Source organism: Mobula hypostoma, chromosome 23 (assembly GCF_963921235.1).
Source record: "Mobula hypostoma chromosome 23, sMobHyp1.1, whole genome shotgun sequence".
Classification (NCBI taxonomy): domain Eukaryota; kingdom Metazoa; phylum Chordata; class Chondrichthyes; order Myliobatiformes; family Myliobatidae; genus Mobula; species Mobula hypostoma.
Window position 1 is genome coordinate 2,737,189 of NC_086119.1, and position 25,289 is coordinate 2,762,477.

The 25,289-nt window shown below is 53.5% G+C and overlaps 1 protein-coding gene across 3 annotated transcripts in view; it reads right to left on the bottom strand.

Annotated features, from left to right (window-relative positions):
* The window catches only part of LOC134336876 (unconventional myosin-Ic-like), a 132,829-nt gene that overhangs the window by 23,299 nt on the left and 84,241 nt on the right, over positions 1–25,289 (bottom strand). For all 3 annotated transcript variants that reach the window (XM_063031477.1, XM_063031476.1, XM_063031475.1), the window contains exons 11-23: positions 23,594–23,676; positions 20,429–20,534; positions 16,551–16,631; positions 14,831–14,922; positions 14,231–14,325; positions 14,107–14,153; positions 12,830–12,910; positions 11,730–11,835; positions 9,202–9,319; positions 6,029–6,142; positions 5,044–5,120; positions 2,613–2,681; positions 1,415–1,499 (exon numbers count right to left, since the gene is read on the bottom strand). In XM_063031477.1, coding sequence (XP_062887547.1) covers positions 1,415–1,499; positions 2,613–2,681; positions 5,044–5,120; positions 6,029–6,142; positions 9,202–9,319; positions 11,730–11,835; positions 12,830–12,910; positions 14,107–14,153; positions 14,231–14,325; positions 14,831–14,922; positions 16,551–16,631; positions 20,429–20,534; positions 23,594–23,676 — 1,154 coding nt within the window. The remainder of the gene's footprint in view (positions 1–1,414; positions 1,500–2,612; positions 2,682–5,043; positions 5,121–6,028; positions 6,143–9,201; positions 9,320–11,729; positions 11,836–12,829; positions 12,911–14,106; positions 14,154–14,230; positions 14,326–14,830; positions 14,923–16,550; positions 16,632–20,428; positions 20,535–23,593; positions 23,677–25,289) is intronic.

The following is a 25,289-nucleotide window of genomic DNA, read 5'->3' on the forward strand; positions in this document are numbered from 1 at the left end:
AGTGCCTCTGCACCTACCGGGCATGGAGTGAGTGGATTCTGCACGGGAGGGATAGGCAACCCTGCAACCTTTGTTCTCCCATTGACTCTGGGTGACGTGACCCTCAGCCGTCTGCGGGTCGCTGGTGAGACTGGTGGTGGAGATGGCACTGAATGAACAGCATTATCAGCGACAATGGCTGTTCGGCCCCTCTGGCTGCTGCTGGTCCACCCTCACAACTGTCATTTCAGGCCGAGACTCTTTAGCAGGACTGAGGTTTAATAAAGCACTGGTCAGGCTGCACTTGGAGCAGTGCCAGCAGCTTTGAGCCCCTTATCTAAGACAGCTGTGCTGCCGTTGGAGAGGGTGCAGAGGTGGGTCACAATATGATTCCAGGAATGAAGGGGCAAAGTTTCAGAAGTGTGTGATGGCTCTGGGCCTGTGCTCACTGGAGTTTAGATAAATGAGGAGGGAATTTCACTGAAACCTATTGAACATTGAATGGCCTAGATAGGGTGGACATGGGAAGGATGGTTCCTATCGTGGCGGAGTTTAGGACCAGAGGGCATGGTCTCAGAATAAAAGGACATCCATTTAGAACAGAGATGAGGAGGGATTTCTTTAGCCAGAGGGTGGTGAATCTGTGAAATTCATTGCACAGGCAGCTGTGAAGGCCAAGTCTTTGGGTATATTTAAAGGAGAGGTTGATAGATTCTCCACTTGTCAATGCATCACAGGTTACAGGGAGAACGCGGGAGAGTGGGTTGAGAGGGATAATAAATCAGCCGTGATGGAATAGCAAACTAGATTGATGGGCTGAATGGCCCAATTCTGCTCTTGTCTTATGGTCTTAGGCACTAGAATGGAAAGGGCGCATTTACATTTTCCACCAATCACCTACCAGTTTCTCACTTCATTCCCCCCTCTCCTCCACCCACCCACCTTCCCCTCCCCTGGTCATACTGTAACCTGCCAACTTGTATACCTCCCCCTCCCCCCCGCTTCTTATTCTGGCTTCTTTCCCCTTCCTCTCCAGTCCTGACGAAGGGTCTTGGCCCAAAATGTCGGCTGTTTATTGCCCTCTGCAGCTGCGGCCTGAGTTCCTCCAGCGTTTTGTGTGTGTCCCACCTGATCTGCAGCATCTGCAGAACCTCTTGCAGCTCGGGTTTACAGCTCCTGTAACAGGGGTACTCACGTCTGGCCAAGCTGTGGTCAGAGATTGGTGGTGGGGGTCTGGCCGATGGGAATTCCAGGGGCATGGCTAGGCTCTGGAAGGGGTTCATCTTTAGTATGAATGTTTTACACCTGTCTGGGGCCCGATATCTCCCCACCCCTCCCAGCACGAGCCGAAACCCCATGCTCTCCGGCCCTGTCTCACATGAGTGGGCCTGTTCCACGGCCTAGGGCACGGGGCAAAGTGGAGGCACCCCCTCACCTGCGGATGGTGTTTGCAGCGTTTCTCCTGCGCGTCGCCACACGGCGTCCCATCTCCCCTCTCCACCACGACTGGATGGTGATTGCTGCAGAGAGAGCGAGCACGGGTCAGGCCAGATGGACATCCTCCCATTGATCAATACACCAACCTCTGACCCTTGATCCCCACACCACCCCTGACCCCTGTCCCTAAGACCCTCGCCACCCTCACAGTCGAGCTGTGCTTCCACCCATCAGGGTCAGGCCAATGTTACACACGCAGTACTGGTGAGCTCACGTCCCAGCACAAGAACTCAATTAACACCCACTCCTCACCTCCTGCCAACCTTTCCCTGCCTCTTCATCTCCCTTAAAATCCTTTGGGCACTTTCTGCCCCTCCTTCAGGTAGTGTCCCAAAGACTCAGCACCACAGAAAACATCCACCTACCTCCCCAGGAGGCTGAACCCTGGCGTGAGGGCGTGAGGTTCTCTCACACCAGGAAACACCCTCTTCACGTCCATCTGCAGAGGCCCCTCAGGATCTTTCATGTTTCAGTCCTACCACCACCCCACCATCCTTAACCCCAGTCCGGTACAACCAGTTCACACTCTCACATTCTTTCCAGTCGATAAGACATAGGACGGGAGTGAGGCTGCTCGGCCCATTGACTCTGCTCTGTCATTCCATCGTGCCTGACCCCGTTCTCCTGGTCTCTCCCCGTAACCTTCCACACGCTGATCGATCAAGAACCTATCAACCTCCGCTTCAAATATACCCAGTGACTTGGCCCCCACAGCCATCTGTGGCAGTGAATTCCACAGATTCACCACCCTCTGGTCAGACAGAGAGAAAGAGAGCAGTTGTCCACGTCCCTCCTGACCCGCTAACCTCTGCCCTCCGTCGAGAGGTGGCGATCGAGGTGTTGGAATGAGGAATGTGCCACCTGCTGGTGAGAGCAGGAAGAATTTCTTCACAGCATAAGCGAGGAGCCTGCAGGCTTGTCTCCATGGAGGGAGAGTCAGCAAAGGCCTACTCTGGAATGGCTTGGGGTGAGGCAAGGAATCTGCCCTGGCACAAAATCAGCAGATAAGGGACAGCACAACAGGATTGAGAGCAGAATGGCCTGTCCCTGTTTCAGTTTCCAGTGTTTTTAAACAAGTTTCTGAGACACAGCAGCGCCTAATTCACGAGCACGCAATCCCATCACCAACAGCTCACCTGAGGACCGCAGCTTCTGATATTTCTGCCTCTGGTGGAATCCGCGCCATTCCGCCTGGATCTTCGTGGCTGTGGGGGGGAGGAATTCTGTGATTGCAATGCCATCTCCATCCAATACTCAGCCCCACCTGTCACTCCCATCCCACAGAACCCTCCACCAACTCATTCCACCTCATCCTCCCCTTCTGCAAACCCCGTCTCACACCTACCCACAACCCCGTCCCGTCTCACACCCACCCGCGTCCCCCGTCTTGTCTCACACCCACCCGCGTCCCCGTCTCACACCAACCCGCATCCCGTTTTGTCTCACAGCCGCCCGCATCCCCCGTCTCACACCCACCCACATCCCCATCTCACACCCACCCACGTCCCCCGTCCCGTCTCACATCCACCCACAACTCCCGTCCCGTCTCATACCCGCCCGCATCCCCCATCCCGTCTCACACCCACCTGCATCCCCCCGTCTCACATCCGCATTCCCGTCCTGTCTCACTCACACCCACATCCCTCGTCCCGTCTCACACCCACCCGCAACCCCCGTCCCGACTCACACCCACCCGCATCCCCGTCCCGTCTCACACCCACCCACGTCCCCCGTCTTGTCTCACACCCACCCGCGTCCCCGTCTCACACCCACCCCAATCCCCCATCTCGTCTCACACCCACCCGCGTCCCCGTCCCGTCTCACACCCACCCGCGTCCCCCGTCTTGTCTCACACCCACCCGCGTCCCCCGTCTCACACCCACCCCAATCCCCCATCTCGTCTCACACCAACCCGCATCCCGTCTTGTCTCACAGCCGCCCGCATCCCCTGTCTCACACCCACCCACATTCCCCATCTCACACCCACCCACGTCCCCCGTCCCGTCTCACATCCACCCACAACTCCCGTCCCGTCTCATACCCGCCCGCATCCCCCATCCCGTCTCACACCCACCTGCATCCCCCGTCTCACACCCGCATTCCCGTCCTGTCTCACTCACACCCACATCCCTCGTCCCGTCTCACACCCACCCGCAACCCCCGTCCCGACTCACACCCACCCGCATCCCCGTCCCGTCTCACACCCACCCGCAACCCCCGTCCCGACTCACACCCACCCGCATCCCCGTCCCGTCTCACACCCACCCGCGTCTCCCGTCTTGTCTCACACCCACCCGCGTCCCCCGTCTTGTCTCACACCCACCCGCGTCCCCGTCTCACACCCACCCCAATCCATCCCGTCTCACACCCACCCACATTCCCCATCTCACACCCACCTGCATCCCCGTCTCACACCCACCCAATGGGGTCCTCTGGCCCTTCCCAAGTCCGTCTGTAATCACAGCACCAGTGACCCTGTTCACTGCCCGTTGAACTGTGGGGAGTTTGTACATTGTCTGTGTCTGCGTGGGTTTCCGCCCGGTGCCCCGGTTTTCTCCCACAGTCCATAAACGGACGGGTTAGGGGTGAGGGTCAGCAGGCGGGGTGACACTTGCTGGCTGCCCCCACCCCCCAGAATATCTTTGGACTGTGTTGGCCGTTGACGCCATTGTCACATCTCACTGCATGTTTGGATGTAAATGTGACAAATAAAGCTCAATTTTATCTAATTGAAAGCAGACACCTTCTGTCTTCTGCGCTCTCCCACCGGGCAGAGGGGACCACAGCCTGACGGAAGCACGTCTCAGCAGGCGAAAGGACAGCCCCACCCTGCTGTTGTCGGACTACTGTTCCAATCAGATGGGCTCGGGACCTCATTAACTACCTGGTTGTGCTCTTCAGAGAGACAGCAGACAGGCTTTTCCAGCCCAACGAGCAGCAGCACCCAGCACCACCCAGCACCCCAGCTACTGATCCCTAACCCGATCACAGGAGCACCCGGAGGAAACCCCCAGGCTCACAGGAGGGATCATACAAACTCCTTACAGACGACAGCCAAATTAAAGTCTGGACGCCAACACCCCACCCTGTAATAGCATCTTGCTGATCACTGTGCTGCTGTGCTGCCCAGACAGGGGCTTGAACCTTCAGCCTCACATTCATCTGATGCTTCACCGATGACATAGCCAGGAACCTGATAGTCTGCACGTTCCCTGTAACTGTACACTCCATTCCGCATTCTGTTATTGTCTTACCTCAATGCTCCGTGGTAATGAAATGAACAGAACGCAAGACAAGCTTCTCACTCTACTTCGGTACGTGTGACAAGAGTAAACCCGTTTCCTAATTCTTCAGCCGCACCACACTGAGACTCCCATCAGGCCTGGCACAGGTCCGACCCCACTGCCGCAGATGAGACTGCAGTGAGAACAGCCCAGCGGGGCACCGGGAGGTTAAACAGCCTGTCACCGGGAGCTGTGCTGGGGGATGAGCTGGTGCCGGAGCCCAAGCCCGAGCCCGAGGTGCAGACCCCAGGGAACAGGCAGAAGGCTGAGCGTGGATACTCACCAATGGAGTTCTTCTGCAGCTGGAAGGCATCCTCTGTGGCAAACAGGGTTTTGGGAAAACGGATGAATATCTTCGTTCTAGAACACAGAGGAAAAGAAATCAAACAGGCAGAGAGCAGGGAGACAGAGGCAGGGCAACAGGACTCACCCCAGTGAAGAAACTGACTCTCCCCAGGGTACAGTCCCTGATGTACTGACTCTCGCTGGGGTACAGTCCCTGACATACTGACTCTCCGCAGGGTGTAGTCCCTGATGTACTGACTCTCCCCGGGATCCAGTCTCTGATGTACTGACTCTCCCCAGGGTACAGTCCCTGATGTACTGACTCTCCCCAGGGTACAGTCCCTGATGTACTGACTCTCCCCGGGATCCAGTCTCTGATGTACTGACTCTCCCCGGGATCCAGTCTCTGATGTACTGACTCTCCCCGGGATCCAGTCTCTGATGTACTGACTCTCCCCAGGGTACAGTCCCTGATGTACTGACTCTCCCCAGGGTACAGTCCCTGATGTACTGACTCTCCCCGGGATCCAGTCTCTGATGTACTGACTCTCCCCAGGGTACAGTCCCTGATGTACTGACTCTCGCTGGGGTACAGTCCCTGATGTACTGACTCTCCCTGGGGTCCAGTCCCTGACATACTGACTCTCCGCAGGGTATAGTCCCTGATGTACTGACTCTCCCCGGGATCCAATCTCTGATGTACTGACTCTCCCCGGGATCCAGTCTCTGATGTATTGACTCTTCCCGGGGTACGGTCCCCCCGATGAACCGACTCTCCCCTGGGTACGGTCCCTGACGTAACAACTCTCCCTGGGTACAGTCCTGATGTACTGACTCTCCCTGGGGTCCAGTCCCTAATTTACCCACTCTCCCCAGGGTACAGTCCTCGAATATGTTGGCTCTCCCCAGGATCCGCTCCCTGAATGCTCTGGTGCTTCCCAGGATTGGATTTGGGTTACAAACCATTCCTGCTTGTGCCTCACCTGCCGAGCTTGTAATCTTCTGGCTTGTATCCGAGGTGTTGTACCAGCGTTGCCACCCCGTCGGCAGGCTGCCCTCTCCAGTTGGGCCACGTCTGAGGGCAGAGAGACTTGTACCTGGAGAATGTGAGCATCGGGCAGAGAGCATTAGCGTGGTCGAGAGATGAGAGAGAGATGTGAGAAAGAGAGAGAGAGATAGAGATAGAGATGTACAGAACAGTATTGGAGAACAGCCTTGTAACTTGGTTCGCAGATTCCGGGGCCGGGGTCTGTGGCTAGAGGAGCCCATGCTCCGTGATCATGAGGAGCGGGAGGCCGCAGCCCCCATCAGTACGTTTGAAAGAGCTGCTCCATCATGAGGATTAGCCTTCCCAGCGTCAAGGACACTGTCAAAAGGCAATGCCTCAAAACGGCAGCATCCATCAGTAAGGACCCCCATCACCCAGAACACGCCCCCTCCTCATTGCTACCATCAAGGTGGAGGTACGGGAGCCTCAAGATACACACTCAATGTTACAGGAACAGCTTCTTCCCCTCTGACATCGGATTTCTGAGTGGACATTGAACCTGTGAACACGACCTCACCACTTCTCCTCTTCTTTGTAATATTTATTTAAATAAATATATATATATATATATATATATATATATATATATATATATATATATAAAAATTAAGTAGTGCAAAAAAGAGGAAACATATACAGTATATCTGTATAAATTAAAAGTGTGTGTGTGAGTGAGTGAGTGAGTGAGTGAGTGAGTGAGTGAGTGTGTGTGTGTGTGTGTGTGTGTGTGTGTGTGTGTGTGTGTGTGTGTGTGTGTATATATGTGTATGTATGCACAACCAGGTAGATAATGAGGACCCTCTCGGCCCGAAACGTCGACTGTACCTCTTCCTAGAGATGCTGCCTGACCTGCTGCGTTCACCAGCAACTTTGATGTGTCTTCCCCCAAGTCACAGTTCTCTTACAGATTGTATCAGGTTTTCCTCCAGGATTTCCCTGTATTTTGCTGCATTCATTTTACCCTCTACCATCACAAGCCTTCCGAGACCTGATGCAGTGAAGCATCTCCACAGTATGATGCAGCCACCACCGTGCTTCACAGTGGGGATGCTGTGCTTTTGATGATGTGCAGAGTTCGGCTTACAACATAGCGTTTAGTCTGATAGCCAAGAAGCTCAATTTTGGTTTCATCAGACCATAGAACCTTCTTCCAGCTGACTTCAGTCTCCCACATGCCTTCTGGCAAACTCTAGCTGAAATTTCATATCAGTTTTTTCCAACAGTGGCTTTTTCTCTTTGGCATTCTCCCATAAAGCTGCGACTGGTGAAACACCTGGTTAACGGTTGTTGTATATGCAGTCTCTCCCATCTCAGCCACTGAAACTTGTAACTCCTCCAGAGTTGTCACAGGTCTCTTGGTGGCCTCCCTCACGATTCCCCTTCTTGCACGGCCACTCGGTTTTTGAGAATGACCTGCTCTAGGCAGATTTACAGTTGTGCCATATTCTTTCCATTTCTTGATGATTGACCTAACTGTACTCCAAGGAATATTTAGTACTTGGAATTTTCTTGTATCCATCTCCTAACTTGTGCTTTTCAATAACCTTATTCTGGAGATGCTTGGAGTGTTCTTTTGTCTTCATGGTGTAGTTTTTGCCAGGATACTGGCTCACCAGCAATTGGATCTTCCAGATACAGGTGTATTTTTACTACAATCAATTGAAACACTTTGACTGCACACAGGTGATCTCCATGAAAACTTCCAAAGGGCTGTATACACTCAAAACATATACATTTATTATATACACCATAAGACATAGTAGAATTAGGCCATTCATCCCATCGAGTCCAATCTGTAAATCCATCATGGCTGATCCCGGATCCCACTCAACTCCATACACCTGCCTTCTCGCCATATCTTTCGATGCACTGACTGATCAGGGAACTATCAACTTCCGCCTTAAATATACGCATGGACTGGCCTCTACCGCAGTCTGTGGCAGAGCATTCCACAGATTCACTACTCCTCATCTCTGCTCCAAAGGGTCACCTCTGAAATTCTGAGGCTGTGCCCTCTGGATCTGGATACGCCCAACACAGGAAACATCCTCTCCAACCGCCCTATCTCGTCCTATCAACATTCGGTAGGTTTCACTGAGATCCCCCCCCCCCCGCTGCATTTTTCTAAATTCCAATGAGTACAGGCCCAAATCTGCCAAACGCTCCTCATACGTTAACCCCTTCATTCCCAGAATCATCCTCATGAACAGCCTCTGGACTCTCTCCAATGACAACATGTACTGTAAATATTTCTCAGTAATGCTTAGATATGTCATTACTCTGTATTACACTGCACTGCTGCTCAGTTATTTTATTCCTCTGTATTACACGGTATATATTTTTCAATGTAATGTTTAGATATGTCATTTCTCTGCATTACATTGTACTGCTGCTGTGCTGGAAAACAGTAAATTTCCCAACACGTGCCAGTGATTTTGATTCTGATTGAAGTTCTGGTGTCATTTCAGCCCCAACACCCTGATTTATTTGATTTATGTAGAGGTACAGTGCAGAACAGGCTCTTCTGGCCTTTCAGCACCCCACCGATTTAAACCTAGCCTAAACATGGGACAATTTACAATGGCCAAGGAACCGGCCGAGGTACATCAGTGGGAGGAAAGCGGAACAGCGGGCAGAACCCACACAGTCACGGGGTGGACGTACACTTCTAGACAGCGCAATTGAACGGACGGCCCAAACTGTAATAGTGTGGCATTAATCAGTGTACCTGGTGTGGAGGACAGGTGGTGGTGGGGGAGCAGTTCAGTCAGGGGATCCTGAGTTTGTCCAAGCCCACTGTCTGCCCCTCTTCCAAGGACTTGCCCGTACTTGGTGTCCATGGAGGGGGGCACACTTTATCTGACAACTCCCTGGCGATTGTCTGGCAGTGGTGACAGCTACAGGGGCTGCAGCAAGGATCACACGTTAATTTAAAATGTCCTCAACAAAATTATTCTGAACAAGCAATGTTGAAATAAGTTTAAGAAAATCTGACTGAACTGCGACCACTCGTGGAGTGCTTGAGCAGCAGCGGCTGCTCGGTGAGCAGGACGTGGAGTGAGTGGGATCGCTGGTGTGTTTGGCCCAGGAATACGAGCTGGTACCCACCTCTGCAGGAAGATCTCGAATCTTCGCCGGTATGCAAACCCAGCTCTGCGTACCCGCAGGTTTTCCATCAGACCGAGATACTTGACCTGATGTCTGATCAGAACTTCATCAAACCTGCCTGGAACAGCATTGGGACATGTCACTGACACAGTGACAGACTGTGTACGCCAATTCATTCAGACCCCCTCTGCCTGTACATCAATTCACCCACAGTGTACACCCTAACCCACTCTGCCTGTACATCAATTCACCCACAGTGTACACCCTAACCCACTCTGCCTGTACATCAATTCATCCACAGTGTACACCCTAACCCACTCTGCCTGCACATCAATTCACCCACAGTGTACACCCTAACCCACTCTGCCTGTACATCAATTCACCCACAGTGTACACCCTAACCCACTCTGCCTGTACATCAATTCACCCACAGTGTACACCCTAACCCACTCTGCCTGTACATCAATTCACCCACAGTGTACACCCTAACCCACTCTGCCTGTACATCAATTCACCCACAGTGTACACCCTAACCCACTCTGCCTGTACATCAATTCATCCACAGTGTACACCCTAACCCACTCTGCCTGTACATCAATTCACCCACAGTGTACACCCTAACCCACTCTGCCTGTACATCAATTCACCCACAGTGTACACCCTAACCCACTCTGCCTGTACATTGATTCACCCAGATAGTGTATACATTAACCACTCCACCTGTGTAACCCCAGTGACCTCGACCCACTCTCTGCAGTTGTAAGGTGGTGATGTTTTATTGATGAAACTGGACCTTCTGGTGACGAGGACCTCCTCTCCAGGGCTGTCCGGAAGCAAATGCTTTGAGAGGCTGGTCAAGGACGTCTGCAGCATGCTACCACCCACAGTGGTCCCCTTACAATTCGCCTACCAACACAACCGATTGACTAATGAAGCGATAGCCACAGCTCTACATACCGTCCTTACACATCTGGAGAAGAAGGATGCTGTTCTTGGACTACAGTTCAGCATTCAACACCATAGTTCCATCCAAGCTCGACAAGAAGCTCAGAGACCTTGGCCTTGACCCTGCCTTGTGTAGCTGGATCCTGGACTTCCTGTCGGATCGCTGACAGGTGGCAAAGATGGGCTCCCTCACCTCTGCCCCTCTGACCCTCATCACAGGAGCCCCCACGACTGTGTCCTGAGTCCCCTCCTCCACTCCCTACACACCTACAACTGTGTAGGTATGTTGCCACGCACAGCTTCAATCTGCCGAGCAAAATTTGCAGATGACATGACATCGGTCGGCTTTATTCCAATAATGATTGAGAGGTTAACACCCTGACAGAGTGGTGCCAAGAAAACCTCTCCCTCAATGTCCAAAAACTGAAGGAGTTGATCGTGGATTACAGGAGGAGCGGAAACAAGCTAGGCCCTATTGACATCAATGGGGCTGTAGTTGAGAGGGTGAGAAGTTTCAACGATCTCATTTGGGCTGTACATACTGGCTGTGTGGTGAGAAAAGCACAATGGCGCCTCTTTCACCTCAGACGGCTGAAGAAGGTCAGCACGAGTCCCCAGATCCTCAGGACTTTCTCTAGGGGCACCATCGAGAGCATCCTGACTGTCTGTATCACTGCCTGGTATGGGAACTGTACCTCCCTCAATCGCAGGGCACTGTAGAGAGTGGTGCGGGCAGCCCTGCACATCTGTGCATGTGAATTTTCCTCTGTTCAGGCCATCTACAGCAGCAGGTGCATAAAAATGTCCCGGGGGGCCATCAGGGACTCCAGCCACCACAAACTATTTCAGCGGCTTCAGTCTGGCGAACAGTACCACAGTGTTAAGGCCAGGACCAACAGGCTCTAGGACAGCTTCTTTACCAGATCATCAGCCTGATCAATACACATTGATCTGATTGCATATCTGACTGCACATATACATATACAAAACAACTCTGAATTGCAACATCCTCCCACATTTCCCTTCCATAAAGATTTTTACTCCCTCAAGTAAGAAATGGATGTAAGAAATAAAATTCTAAATGTAATTATTCTAATTCTCTGGCATAGGGCTGATGTCCCCTGCTCTGTGCAACATCTGGGTTTATTTCAACCTTCTTATTATCACATTTTCTGGGCCCTCATCCCTTGAGAGTTCCTGTAACTACCACACGAGCAAACCCCAAGGACCGCGTGCCAACCTCACCTCCTGGTCCAGTCTCCCCGTACTTCGTCAGGTCCGGATTCCCGTATGCCAAACCAACAATCACTCCCTCCCCTCCCACCAGTGGGTAAGGGGTGGGGAGAGGGGCTCGAGGGGCAGAGAGAGGGGCTTGAGGGGAAGAAGGGGTGGGGTGAGGGGGTTGAGGGGCAAATAGTGAGGGACTAGGGATGGGGAGAGGGTCAAGGTGTGGTGAAGGGGTGAGGGGTTGAGGGATGGAGAGTGGGGAACTGGGGTGGGAGAAGGGGTGAGGGGGGCGAGAGGAGGAGAGAGTGAGACAAGGGACAGGGTTGGGGGTCAAGGGTGAGGGGGTTGTGATTTACCTGACTGCTTGGCATCGTTGGGTTTGATGCAGCGCACATAGGATGGATCTTTCGACATCAGGATCTCCATCAGCTTCGCCAGGCTGTTCTTAAACTGGGTGGCGGCCTGGGGGAGAGAGGGGGGGGGTTGAGAGAGAGAGACACACACACAGAGGGGAGTGTGTGAGGGGGGGAGAGACAGAGAGGGGGGAGAGAGAGGCGGGGGTGGGTGTGAGAGACAGAGAGAGAGAGGGGGGTGGGTGAGAAAGAGAGGGTGTGTGTGTGTGTGTGTGTGTGAGAGAGAGGGGGAGAGAGTGGGGGAGGGGGATGGGTGTGAGGGGGTAGAGGGTGGGGTGGGAAGAGGGTCGGGGTTGAGGGAGGGGGTGGGGGATGGGGATAGTGTGAGGGAGTAAAGGGAAACCGGGAGGTGATGAACAGGGGGATGCACTTTGAGCAAATGAGGCTGGGAGTGAGGAGGTGCCACGGGTGGGGGGACACAGTTTCCTGGCGATGGTCCTTCCCCCCCGCCCCCCTCACAGATTGGGACTTGGCGACAGCAGACCTAAGGGAGCTGGAAACTGGGTATGGACACTGGTCCCACATAGTCCCCTCCCCACCTCTGATGGGACTCATTCCCCAGGGCGTGTGGGTAGCTACAGCCTGTGACTGATTTTCCCAAATGAGACAAATCCTTTGAGTAAGGAAAGGGTGTCTATCTACTGTGGGGAAGGGGTCAGTGCCTCCCTCATTCTCTCTCCTACCTGCACCTTCCCGACACACCAACCCCATCCCAGACTGGGGGCAGTGACCTCTGCACTCCAACTGGACCAGCCTGACCTTCCCAACGGGGGCTGGGGTTGGTGTCAAAACTATCAGGCCAAAGCCTGAGCCCCGACCCAACATGTCTACCCATTGACCTCACCCCGACCCCTGACTTGACTTTGGCGTCTGACCACTTCTTCCCAGCACCAGCTCAATCTCAAAGGAGCTGCAGCTGGAGGGAGGGGGTTTGGGGTTTGAGCCCCGCTTCTGGGGTGTGGGTCTTCGAGTTTTCTCTTTGCCCCACCCCTCTCCCAAACATGACTCCCACCCTGGGGTGATTCCCCACCTTGTCCACTCACCGTCTCCGGCCTCTTCTTGTCCTCGGGCCCGGCCGGCGGGAAGCATTGACTAACGATGCGATTCCCGGAGTCACACATCGCCTGCAACACACCAAGGGTCAGCGGCACAAGGACAGTTATAGGGAAGGGAGGAATGAGGGGCTGAGGGAAGTTGGTAGGGAACCGAGGAATGAGGGGCTGTAGGAAGTTGGTAGGGAAGGGAGGAATGAGGGGGAGGGTGGGGGCAGGGGGATAGGGACCTTTTTCCCCTCCACCAGCAGGTTTCTGAATGGACAATGAACACAGGTAAGTGATCACAATTTTATTCTCTTTTTTGCTCTTTTTGCACTACTTAATTTATTTTAATATATATTATTTATTACTGTAATTTGGGTTTTTTTTTATTATTACATACTGCTGCCACAAAACAGGTTTCACGACATTGCCAGTGATAGTAAACCTGATTCTGACAGAGCACAGGGAGGGTCTGTGCCACAGGTCAGCGAGGGAGGTGCTGGTCCCGGAGAGGCCATGGGTCACACACAGGACAGCCTTGTGACCAGCCAGATGTATGGTCACCACGACAGTCAGGCAGATGATTACCCTGAGCAGCCTGGACTTTAACTGACAGGCCTGTCAAAATCCCACCGCCGGGGGCACCCCGCTAGTGTAATGATCAGCTTGATGCTCGGGGTGTCAAAGTTCAGAGTTCAACTCCCACGTCCTCTGTAAGGTGTCTGCACATCCTCCCCATAAGCGTGTGGGTTTCCTCCAGAAGCTCTGGTTTCTTCCCACAGGCCAAAGACGTACTGGTTAGCAGGGTCACTGCAAATTGTCCTGTGATTAGGCCAGAATGAAATTGGTGGGTTACTGGGTGGTGAGGCTTGTTGGGCTGGAAGGCCTGATCCACCCCTATCTCTAAATAAATAAATAAACCAACTCACGGTGGAACATTGAGGGGGTGGGGTGGCCGTTCAGCCCATTGACCTTGTTTCTGCTCCGATGGTCTTATCAGGGAGAAGGCAGAAAATAGGGTTGAGAGGGATAATAAATGAGCGGTGAGAGAATGGAATGGCAGAACAGATTCAACGGGCCAGATGCACTAGTTCTGTCCGACGTCTCGTGGTTTTATGGGCCCCGTGTAGCCCTTCCCCCTGCCCTGCCTTTGTTCCCCCCGCAGGGTCTCACTGACTCTGATCACCCGTCAGGGCAGGTCACAGCACTGAGCGCAGACCCACACTCAGTGTACCAGTGCTGATCACCTTTACCCTCAGTCTCGCCCCCACCCTCACACTCACCTCCTTCAGATTCCGGAACAGGAGGTCATTGTTCTTGTCGAGAAATCCTGCGGGAAGACACGGGCTGTCAGCAGGGTGCCAGCAGGGACTGCGATGTGCAGAGGCGGGTGGGAGACGCGCTTACCTGTCACATTGTAATTCACCTCACCCGCATAGTGTAGCAGGCGGAAATCCTCCCGGCCCAGGGTCTTCCGCGTCTTCTGGTCCGCCAGCTTGTGTCTGATGACAGACAGAGCATACATTAGTTTACAGGGAGCTGTGGGGGGTTGTGGACAGGAGAGAGAAAGAGAGAGAGAGAGAGAGACAGAGAGAGAGACAGAGACAGCAAGAGAGAGAGAGGCAAAGAGGGAAAGAGACAGTCAGACAGACAGCGAGAGAGAGACAGACAGAGCAACAGAGGGGGAGGGGGAGGGACAGGGGAACGGGGTGGGGGAGAGAGAATGAGAACAGAAGAGCACGAGAGAGAGAGGGGTTGACACAGGGCGAAAGGAGAAAGCTTGTTCTGACTGTGCCAAGGCTCTCTGTGAGTTGAGTGTGTGGTCGGGCAGTTCATTTGTTAGTCACATTTGCTGGATCTAGTGAAATGGTTTTGCCTGTGTGGTCACACAGATCAGTGCATACAGCTGTACATAGAGGTGGTGGAGAGGAGGATGGGGCCAGCTCACCTCACACGCTGAAGGACGAGCACGGGGGTGGGGGGGGGTGGTAGAAAACAGCTACTCACGTCGTGAAGTGGGGGTGGGATCCCACCGTCTCCTCCAGCTTCTCCAGGAAGGTCAAATCAGTCGCATCACCAGGTCTTAAACACTCCTCGTCCTGGGAACAAGATCCACGGCAGTCAGTGCACAGCAAGACTCCACACAGAGGGTCTTGCGGATGAGTCTCGGTGAGGCAGGGCTGAGGGTCAGCCGGTGTGTCGGGAAGGCAGGATGGAGAGGAAGGATGGAGGGAATGGAACGGTCAGTCAGGAAGTGAGGGAGGGGCTGGGTCTGTAACCAGTGCAGGAGGCTGGGAGGGGTGGGTCGGGTCACATTGAGGGCTGACTGTGCAGACAGAGAAGTGATTCCAGAATACTGGAAAACTGAAAATATCACTCCATCTTTTAAGAAGTGAGGGAGGCAGAAGAAAGGATATAATAGGCCGGTTAGCCTGATTCAGTGGTTGGAAAGATGCTGGGAGTATATCACTGAGGGTGAGGATTCAGGGGACTTGGAGACACGTGATAAAGTCAGCCAAGGTCAGCAAGGTTCTCTGAGGGGTAATCTTGCCTGACAAATCAGTCGGAATTCTTTGTGGAAGTAACAAGCAGGACAGACAAAGGTGGATGTTGTGTACTTGGATTTTCGAAATGCCTTTGACAAGGTGCCGCACGAGGCTGCCAACAAGGTAAGAACCTGTGGTATTACCGGAAAGACACTAACATGGATAGAAGATTGACAGGAGGCAAACAGTGGGAATAAAGGGGCCTTTTCTGATTGGCTGTCAGTGACTAGAGGTGTTCCGCAGGGGTCATTATTGGGGCCGCATTTTTTCACATTGTATATCAATGATTTGATGACGTAATTGATGGCTTTGTGGCCAGGTTTGCAGACAATACAAAGACAGGTGCAAGCAGGTAGTGTTGAGGAAGCAGGGAGTTTGCAGAAGGACTTGGACAAATTGGGAGAATGGGCATAGTAGTGGCAGATGAAATATAGTGTGGGGAGGTATATGGTCAAACACTTTGGTAGAAGCAGTAAAGACATTGACTAAACAGGAGAAAATTCAAAAACCAGAGGTGCTAAGGGACCACTGGAGGTTGAGTCAGTGGTGAGGAAGGCAAATGCAATGTTGGCACTCATTTCAAGAGGACTAGAATATAAAAGCAAGGCTTTATAAGGCATCGTTCAGACCGCACTTAAGTATTGTGAGCAGTTTTGGGTCCCTTATCTAAAAGCTGAGCTGGCATTGGACAGGATCCCGAGAAGGCTCCCAGGAATTAAACGGTTTACATACAAGGAGTGTTTGATAGCTCTGGGCCTGTACAAGCTGGAGTTCAGAAGAAAGGGGGGGGGGGGGATCTCATTGAAAGGCCTAGATAGAGTAGATGTGGAGAAGAAGTTTCCTATAGTGGGGGGAGTCTAGGACTAGAGAGCACAACCTCAAAATAGGGGTATGTCTATTTAGAACAGACAGGACATATTTCTTTACCAGGGGGCAGTGAAGCTGTGGGATTTCATGCCACAGACGGCTGTGCAGATCGAGTCATTGGGTACATTTAAAGTATAGGTTGATAGTTTCTTGATTAGTGAGGTTGTCGAAGGTTATGGGGATAAGGCAGGAGAATGGGGTTGAGAGGGATGATAAATCAGCCATGATGGAATGGTGGAGCAGACTCGATGGGCCGAACGGCCTAGTTCCTATGTCTGGTGGTCTTATGATGCGCGAGGTGCGTCAGTGCTCACCATGATGGAGATGATCCCTTTGTGCTTCTCTTCCACCAGGTCACAAATGATCTTGTTGTTGAAGTATGGAACGGGTTCCCACTGTAAGACACACACCGAGGCATTGAACAGGAGCTGGACCCCTCACATGCCAACACATTCACCCCCGCCCCCAGCCCCCATAGACTACAAGTCAGCAGCGTACAGCAGTGAGGTGCTGACCGGGTGAGTGATGTTACAGTAACAACCTCACACTCAACAAAAAGACCAGGGAACTGATTGTGAACTTCAGGAGGGGGAAGTCGAGGGATCACACACAGGTCATCGAGGGATTACACACCAGTCCTCATCGAGGGATCAGCAGTGGAAAGGGTGAGCAGCTTCTAAATCCTGGCTGTCAGCATCTCTGGGGATCTATCCTGGGCCCAACATATTGATGCAATTATGAAGAAAGCACAACAGTGGATATACTTCATTCGAAGTTTCAGGAGATTTGGTTTGTCACCAAAGACTCTAGAGAAGTTCTACAGATGTACTATAGGGAGCATTCTGACTGGTTACATCACCGTCTGGTGTGGAGGGGTCACTGCACAGGATGGGAAACAGCTGCAGAGAGTAGTAAACTAGGCCAGCTCCATCATGGGCACCAGCCCCCCCAGAATCCAGGAACCCTTCATAAGGCAATGCCTGAAAAAGGCAGCAGCCATCATTAAAGCCCCTCACATTCAGGACACGGCCTCTTCTCATTACTGCGGTCAGTGAGGAGCTACCGGAGCCTGACGACACACACTCAACGTTTCAGCAACAACTTCTTCCCCTCCAATGGACAACAAACCCATGTACGCTACCCCAGTATTGTGCTCTCCCTTTTACAACATGTGTCAGAGATAATAAAGCTGGTCCTCCCCCATTCCTTCCATCCAGAAACACAAGATCAGAAACTGCTTCCCCTTGACAATATCAAGCCCTTCATCATTTTAAACCCCGCGATCAGATCTTGCCCTTAAGTTCTGAAGCCAGGTCCCACATACCAGGGTGGGAGGGCAAGGGGAGAGAGTGGAGGGGGAAGGGGAGAGGGCGGAGGGGAAGGGGAGAGAGCGGAGGGGAAGGAGAGAGAGCGGAGGGGGAAGGGGAGAGGGCAGAGGGGGAAGGGGGAGAGAGCAGAGGGGAAGGGGAGAGGGCGGAGGGGAAGGGGAGAGGGCAAAGGGGAAGGGGAGGGAGCGGAGGGGAAGGGGAGGGGCGAAGGGGGAAGGGGAGGGCGGAGGGGAAGGGGAGGGGCAGAGGGGAAGGGGAGGGGCAGAGGGGAAGGGGAGGGGCAGAGGGGAAGGGGAGGGTTGGGAGGGGAAGGGGAGAGGGCGGAGGGGGAAGGGGAGAGGGCGGAGGGGAAGGGGAGTAAGCGGAGGGAAGGGGGAGCGAGCGGAGGGAAGGGGGAGCGAGCGGAGGGAAGGGGGAGTGAGCGGAGGGAAGGGGGAGTGAGCGGAGGGAAGGGGGAGAGGGCGGAGGGAAGGGGGAGAGGGCGGAGGGAAGGGGGAGAGGGCAGGGGGAAGGGGAGAGGGCGGAGGGAAGGGGAGAGGGCGGAGGGAAGGGGAGAGGGCGGAGGGAAGGGGAGAGGGCGGAGGGAAGGGGGAGAGGGCGGGGAGAGGGCGGAGGGGAAGGGGAGAGGGCGGAGGGGGAAGGGGAGAGGGCGGAGGGGGAAGGGGAGAGGGCGGAGGGGGAAGGAGAGAGGGCAGAGGGGGAAGGGGAGAGGGCAGAGGGGGAAGGGGAGAGAGCAGAGGGGGAGAGAGCGGGGGGAAGGGATGGCGGGGGGGAAGGGGGAGGGCGGAGGGGAAGGGGAGGGCGGAGGGGAAGGGGGAGAGGGCGGGGGGGAGAGGGTGGAGGGGAAGGGGGAGAGGGCGGAGGGGAAGGGGAGAGGGCGGAGGGGAAGGGGAGAGGGCGGAGGGCAAGGGGGAGAGAGCGGAGGGGAAGGGGAGAGGGCGGAGGGGGAAGGGGAGAGGGCGGAGGGGAAGGGGAGTGAGCGGAGGGGAAGGGGAGTGAGCGGAGGGAAGGGGGAGTGAGCAGAGGGAAGGGGAGAGGGCAGAGGGAAGGGGAGAGGGCGGAGGGAAGGGGAGAGGGCGGAGGGAAGGGGGAGAGGGCGGAGGGGGTGGGGAGAGGGCGGAGGGGGTGGGGAGAGGGCGGAGGGGGAAGGGGAGAGGGCGGAGGGGGAAGGGGAGAGGGCGGAGGGGGAAGGGGAGAGAGCGGGGGGGAAGGGGAGAGAGCGGAGGGGAAGGGGAGAGAGCGGGGGGGAAGGGAGAGAGCGGGGGGGAAGGGGGAGGGCGGAGGGGAAGGGGAGGGCGGGGGGGAAGGGGAGAGGGCGGAGGGGAAGGGGGAGGGCGGAGGGGAAGGGGAAGGGGAGGGCGGGGGGGGAGGGGAGAGGGCGGGGGGAAGAGGGTGGAGGGGAAGGGGAGAGGGCGGAGGGGAAGGGGAGAGGGCGGAGGGCAAGGGGAGAGGGCGGAGGGGGAAGGGGAGAGGGCGGAGGGGAAGGGGGAGGGCGGGGGGAAGGGGGAGGGTGGAGGGGAAGGGGAGGGCGGAGGGGAAGGGGAGGGCGGAGGGGAAGGGGAGGGCGGAGGGGAAGGGGGAGAGGGTGGGGGGGAGAGGGTGGAGGGGAAGGGGGAGAGGGCGGAGGGCAAGGGGGAGAGAGCGGAGGGCAAGGGGGAGAGAGCGGAGGGCAAGGGGGAGAGAGCGGAGGGGAAGAGGAGAGGGCAGAGGGGGAAGGGGAGAGGGCGGAGGGGGAAGGGGAGAGAGCAGAGGGGAAGGGGAGAGAGCGGAGGGGAAGGGGAGAGAAGGGGGAGAGAGCGGAGGGGAAGGGGAGAGAAGGGGGAGAGAGCGGAGGGGAAGGGGAGAGAAGGGGGAGAGAGCGGAGGGGAAGGGGAGAGAGCGGAGGGGAAGGGGAGAGAGCGGAGGGGAAGGGGAGAGAGCGGAGGGGGAAGAGGAGAGGGCAGAGGGGGAAGGGGAGAGGGCGGAGGGGGAAGGGGAGAGAGCAGAGGGGGAAGGGGAGAGAGCAGAGGGGAAGGGGAGAGAGCGGAGGGGAAGGGGAGAGAAGGGGGAGAGAGCGGAGGGGAAGGGGAGAGAAGGGGGAGAGAGCGGAGGGGAAGGGGAGAGAGCGGAGGGGAAGGGGAGAGAGCGGAGGGGAAGGGGAGAGAAGGGGGAGAGAGTGGAGGGGAAGGGGAGAGAAGGGGGAGAGAGCGGAGGGGAAGGGGAGAGAGCGGAGGGGAAGGGGAGAGAGCGGAGGGGAAGGGGAGAGAGCGGAGGGGGAAGGAGGTAAGAGAAAGCAATGGATGAGAGAGTGGGGGAGGGGGAGATGGCGATAGGGAGATTGTTGGGGATGGAGAGAGAGAGAGTGGGGGACGGGAGACAGGATGGAAGGAAGGGGGAGACGGAGATGGAAAGGAGTGGGGTAGAGAGAGAGACTGGAAGGGGAGAGAGAGAGTGGAGGGCGGGAGACAGGATGGAAGGAAGGGGGAGACGGAGATGGAAAGGAGTGGGGTACGGAGAGAGAGTGGAAGGGGAGGGAGAGAGTGGAGGACAGGAGACAGGATGGAAGGAAGGGGGAGATGGAGCCAAGGAGACGATGGGGGTGGGGAAAATGGAGACTGGGAGAGATAGGAGCACATGCTGAGTAGGAGAATGGGGGGAAGGTGCACAACAAGAGGACAACTAGAGATACAGACAGTTTGAGGAGAAAGGAGAACGTGAAGGCTGAAGAGGGCTTGGGGGGAGATGCAGAGAGAGAGAGCGAGGAAGGGCTCGAGGGATATTGAGGATGAGGTAGGGATGTATCATGTTCTGCTCCCTTGTGCCTCGGGCCATGTATCAGAGGCAGCTGGAGCAGAGTTACGGAGGGCAGCCTGCCCGTGACTCACCGCGATTCCCTCCGACTCGTACTCCTCCTGTTCAGATTTCAGTGTCAGCTCGATGAAAAGCTGCTGCAACTTCTCGTTGCAGTAATTGATACAGAACTGCTCGAAGCTGTGCAGAGAGAGAGACCGGCTTTCTGAGCAGAGGGACACAGTAATGGCACACTGAACCACCCAACCCAACCCCTCCACTCCCGGCCTGTGGCTCATCAGCTGTTCGCTGGGTGAGGGTAGCCTGAAGTTTCCAGCTCTGCCCGCCCCCACCCGCTGGAGAACATGCCCTGTACTGACCCTGGTGTGGGCAGCTCACTCGCTGACCTCTACATGTCCTTTCTTTTTTATAAAAATACACTTAATAGCCACTGCAGTATGAGAATACAATTACATTACAAACAAAAATCAGAAATTGTGACTCACACATTCCCATCCACACTGAAGATGGCATTTACCCCCTGCGGTGCCCAACAGTCCCAAAGTGTCTCTCTGTTACCCCATGGATACCATGTGTTCTTTGCCGGGCACGAACATACCTGCAGAACATTGCCAGGCCGTCAGCCCAAGCTGCCTGCCTGCAGGAGCCACAAATAGCGATCCTAGTTTGCACACTAACTGGGACATCTACCTCCCTCCCTGCCCCCCTCTTCACTGGATGACCAGAGATGAAGAGGATGGGGCTGATACAGCCATGCCCCCCACCCCACTCACTCCACACTGCTGCAGAACCCTACCACCACCCACCTCATCCCGTTCCGGTTCCCCTCGGAACACCCCCCAGCTCCCATTCCAGGACCATCTTTCTCCAGTGCCAACCCCTCAGGTCCATAATATCTGCCTAACGCCCCCCCCCCCAATAAAGTCAGTCCAACCTCTCAGAGTCTTCAGGAGAAGCAAGAAGACTTGGTGAGTTTTGACTGAGTGGGGGGTGGGGTAGGGGGTTTAGCTACATCACAGGACCAGGGAGAAGGCATGGGTCAGGGGTCAGAGAGTGACCCCAGGACTGGGTCAGAGGTCAGGTGACTGCAGAGTGCTCTGTATACAGATTAAAAGGCATATTTAGTGTTAGCCTTCATTAATCGGGGGACTGGGTTCACATGCCATGAGGTAATACTGCAGCTCTATACAGCCCGGTTAGACCACACTTGGAATATTGTGTTCAGTAAAAGCAGCAAAAATCAAGTGGACAGCCAGCTCCTTTTTCCCAGGGCGGAAATGGCTAATACAAAGGGGAATATTTTTAAGGTGTACAATGTATTCACCCCCTCTGCCCCAGAAGTAATCATGTTTTATTGTTTTACAACATTGAATCACAGTGGATTTAATTTTGCTTATCTGACACTGATTCAACAGAAAAGGCTCCTTCGTGTCAAAGTGAAAACAAATTTCTACAAATTGGTCTATATTTATTCCAATTATTAAACTCAGAACAATGTTTTGTAAACATTGATTGCATAAGTATTCACCCCCTTCAAACCAGTATTTAGTAGATGCACCTTTGGCAGCAATTACAGCCTTGAGTCTGTGTGGATAGGTCTCTATCAGCTTTGCACATCTGGACACTGCAATTTTCCCCATTCTTCTTTACAAAACTGCTCAAGCTCTGTCAGATTGCATGGGGATCATGAGTGAAAAACCTTTTTCAAATCCAGACACAAATTCTCAATTGGATTGAGGTCTGGACTGAGTTGGCCACTCCAGGACATTAACTTTGCTGTTCTTAGGCCATTCCTCTGAAGTTTTGGCTTTATGCTTGGCATTATCTTGATGGAAAACAAATTTCCCAAGTCGCAGTTCTTTTGCAGACTGCATTAGGTTTTCTTCGAGGATTTCCCTGTATTTTGCTGCATTCATTTTACCCTCTACCTTCACAAGCTTTCCAGGGTCTGCTGCAGTGAAGCATCCCCACAGCATGTTTCTTTCAACAGTGGCTTTCTCTTTGCCACTCTCCCATAACGCTGCGACTGGAAAAGCACCCAGGCAACAGTTATATGTGCGGTCTCTCCCCTCTCAGCCACTGAAGCTTGTAACTCCTCCAGGTCTCTTGGTGGCCTCCCTCACAAGTCCCTTCTTGCACCATCACTCAGTTTTTGAGAACGTCCTGTTCTAGGCAGATTTATAGCTCTGCCATATTCTTCCCATTTCTTAACGATTGACCTAACTGTACTCAGTGACTTGGAAATGTTCTTGCATCCATCTCCTGACTTGTGCTTTTCAATAACCTCTTCACAGAGTTGCTTGGAGAGTTCTTTTGTCTTCATGGTGTAGTTTTTGCCAGGATACTGACTCACCAGCAGTTGGACCTTCCAGATACAGGTGTATTTTGACTGCAATCTATTGAAACACCTTGACTGCATGTAGGTTTATACACAGCTAGGACACCTTAACTAATTATGTGACTTGTAAAACCAATTGTGTGTACTAGTGATGATTTGTTGTGTCATATTAAAGGGGGTGAATACTTATGCAATCAATTATTTTGTGTTTTATATTTGTAATTAATTTAGATCACTTTGTAGAGATCTGTTTTCACTTTGACACAAATGAGTCTTTTACTGTTGGCCAGTGTCAAAGAAAGCCAAATTAAATCCACTGTGACTCAATGTCGTGAAACAATAAAACTGGAAAACTTGCAGGGAGGGGTGAATACTTCTTATAGGCACTGTATAAGGGGAATGTCAGAGGTAGGTGTTCATGTTGCCCGGGGTGACAGTAGAGGCACATTTAAGAGACTCTTAGATAGGCACATGGACGAAAGAAAATTGGAGGGTTATGTGGGAGGGTAGGGTAAGATTGATCTTAGAGTAGATTAAAAGATTGTCAGATTGTGGGACCAAGGATCTGCACTGCACTGTGTTCTAGTTTACTGATAGCAGTGCTTCAGGGAGATGCGGGCAGGGTTTGGAATGGAAGAATGGACAGACAAGAGCAGTGAGATGGAGACAGAATTAGAATGGAAGAATGGGCAGGCAAGAGTGATACAGTGATGTATCTCTGTGGAGGTATCTCTTCAGGGAGATGCGGGCAGGGTTAGGATGGAAGAATGGGCAGGCAAGAGTGATACAGTGATGTATCTCTGTGGAGGTATCTCTTCAGGGAGATGCAGGCAGGGTTAGAATGGAAGAATGGACAGGCAAGAGCAGTGATGGATCTCTGTGGAGGTTGGTATCCACCTACCTGTTGTGCTGAAACACTTCAAACCCGTAGATGTCCAGCAGCCCGATGACATTGGGTCTGTAGTTCTCTGAGTACGTGGAGTCCTGTAGGTGACAAACAAAGTGGAGCTACCCAAAGACAGGCAGAGCAACACACACACACACACACACAAAGTGCAGGAGGAACTCAGCAAGTCAGGCACCTGTGGGGAGGAGTAAACAGTTGATGTTTCAGGCCATCACCCTTCATCAGGACTCGGCCCGAAACATCAGCTGTTTATTCCTCTCCATGGATGCTGCCTTACCTGCTGAGTTCCTCCAAGATTTCCAGCATCTGCAGAATCTTGGGTTTCGGATATCCGTCCTCGAAATGGGCCCCACCAACCTGTCCTGTCCCCAAGTTCCCCAAGGTCACACCACAGCTTCTCCTGGTCACCCACTTCCAACCAACCGTCGGTGGTCAGAATGTCTGTCCCTGTGACTCAAGCCCTCTCAGCCCACCACGTGTCCTTGACCCCCACCACGTGTCCCTGTCCCCACGTGTCCCTGTTCCCGTGTCCCTGTCCCCACGTGTCCCTGTTCCCCACGTGTCCCTGTCCCGTGTCCCTGTTCCCCACGTGTTCTTGACCCCCACCACGTGTCCTTGTTCCCCACGTGTCCTTGCCCCCACCACGTATCCTTGACCCCCACCACTGGCTGGACGTTTCCTTTAATACCCTGTGATCCAGTTCCATTCCTTGACCCAGGGCACATACCCAAGCACTCCAGCATGGGACTGAAATCAGCGTCCTTTATTAAAGGTAATTACAAAGGACTGGGGAGATGGGTTAAAGACAGTGGTTGAATTTCTGAAATCCCTGCATGGTACATTGTGCTTTGGAAGGAATATTTCTGGGATAAGCGTCCACCTGTCTGAGCTGACTCCAAGTGAGAAGGACAGAGAAACAGTAGAGTAACAGGAGTAGCGGCGGAGAGTGACGGGAGTAACAGTAAAGAGTAATAGGAGTAACGGAGGAGAGTAACAGGAGTAACGGCAGAGAGTAACAGGAGTAATTGTGGAGTGTCACAGGAGCCCATAGAACTGGGACATTTTGAAACCAGCAAAGACTGACTAAAAATATTGCCATGGAGAAGATGAAGCTTGAGAGCAAACCTGCAAATAATGTAAATATTCCTACAGCTGACACAAGTTCCTCTGGTAAACACTGGGCCCAATGAGTGAGATAATCATTGAATCAGGTAATAAAGAAACAGGTCATAGAGTCATGGAGCACTACAGCACAGAAACAGGCCTTTCAGCCCATCTAGTATTTACTGAATTATTCTACCTGGTTCCATCAACCTGCACCCAGATCATACCCATCCAGATTTCTCTTAAATGTTGAAATCGAACCTTATCCACCACATGAACTCGTGGCTCATTCCACTCTCACCACCCTCTAAGTGAAGAAATTTCCCCTCATCTTCCCATTAATATTTCACCTTTCACCTCTTGTTCTAGTCTCAGTAGGAAAGCCTGCTTACATTTACCCTATCTATACCCCTCATTACTTTGAATACCCCTATCAAATCTCCCTCATTCTCCCACAGGGAATAAAGACCTAACATATTCAACTTTTCCATATAGCTCAAGTCATTGTGTCCCAGCAACATCCTTGTAAATTTTCTCTGTGTTCTTTCAATCTTATTGACGTATTTTCTGTAGGTAGGTGACCAGA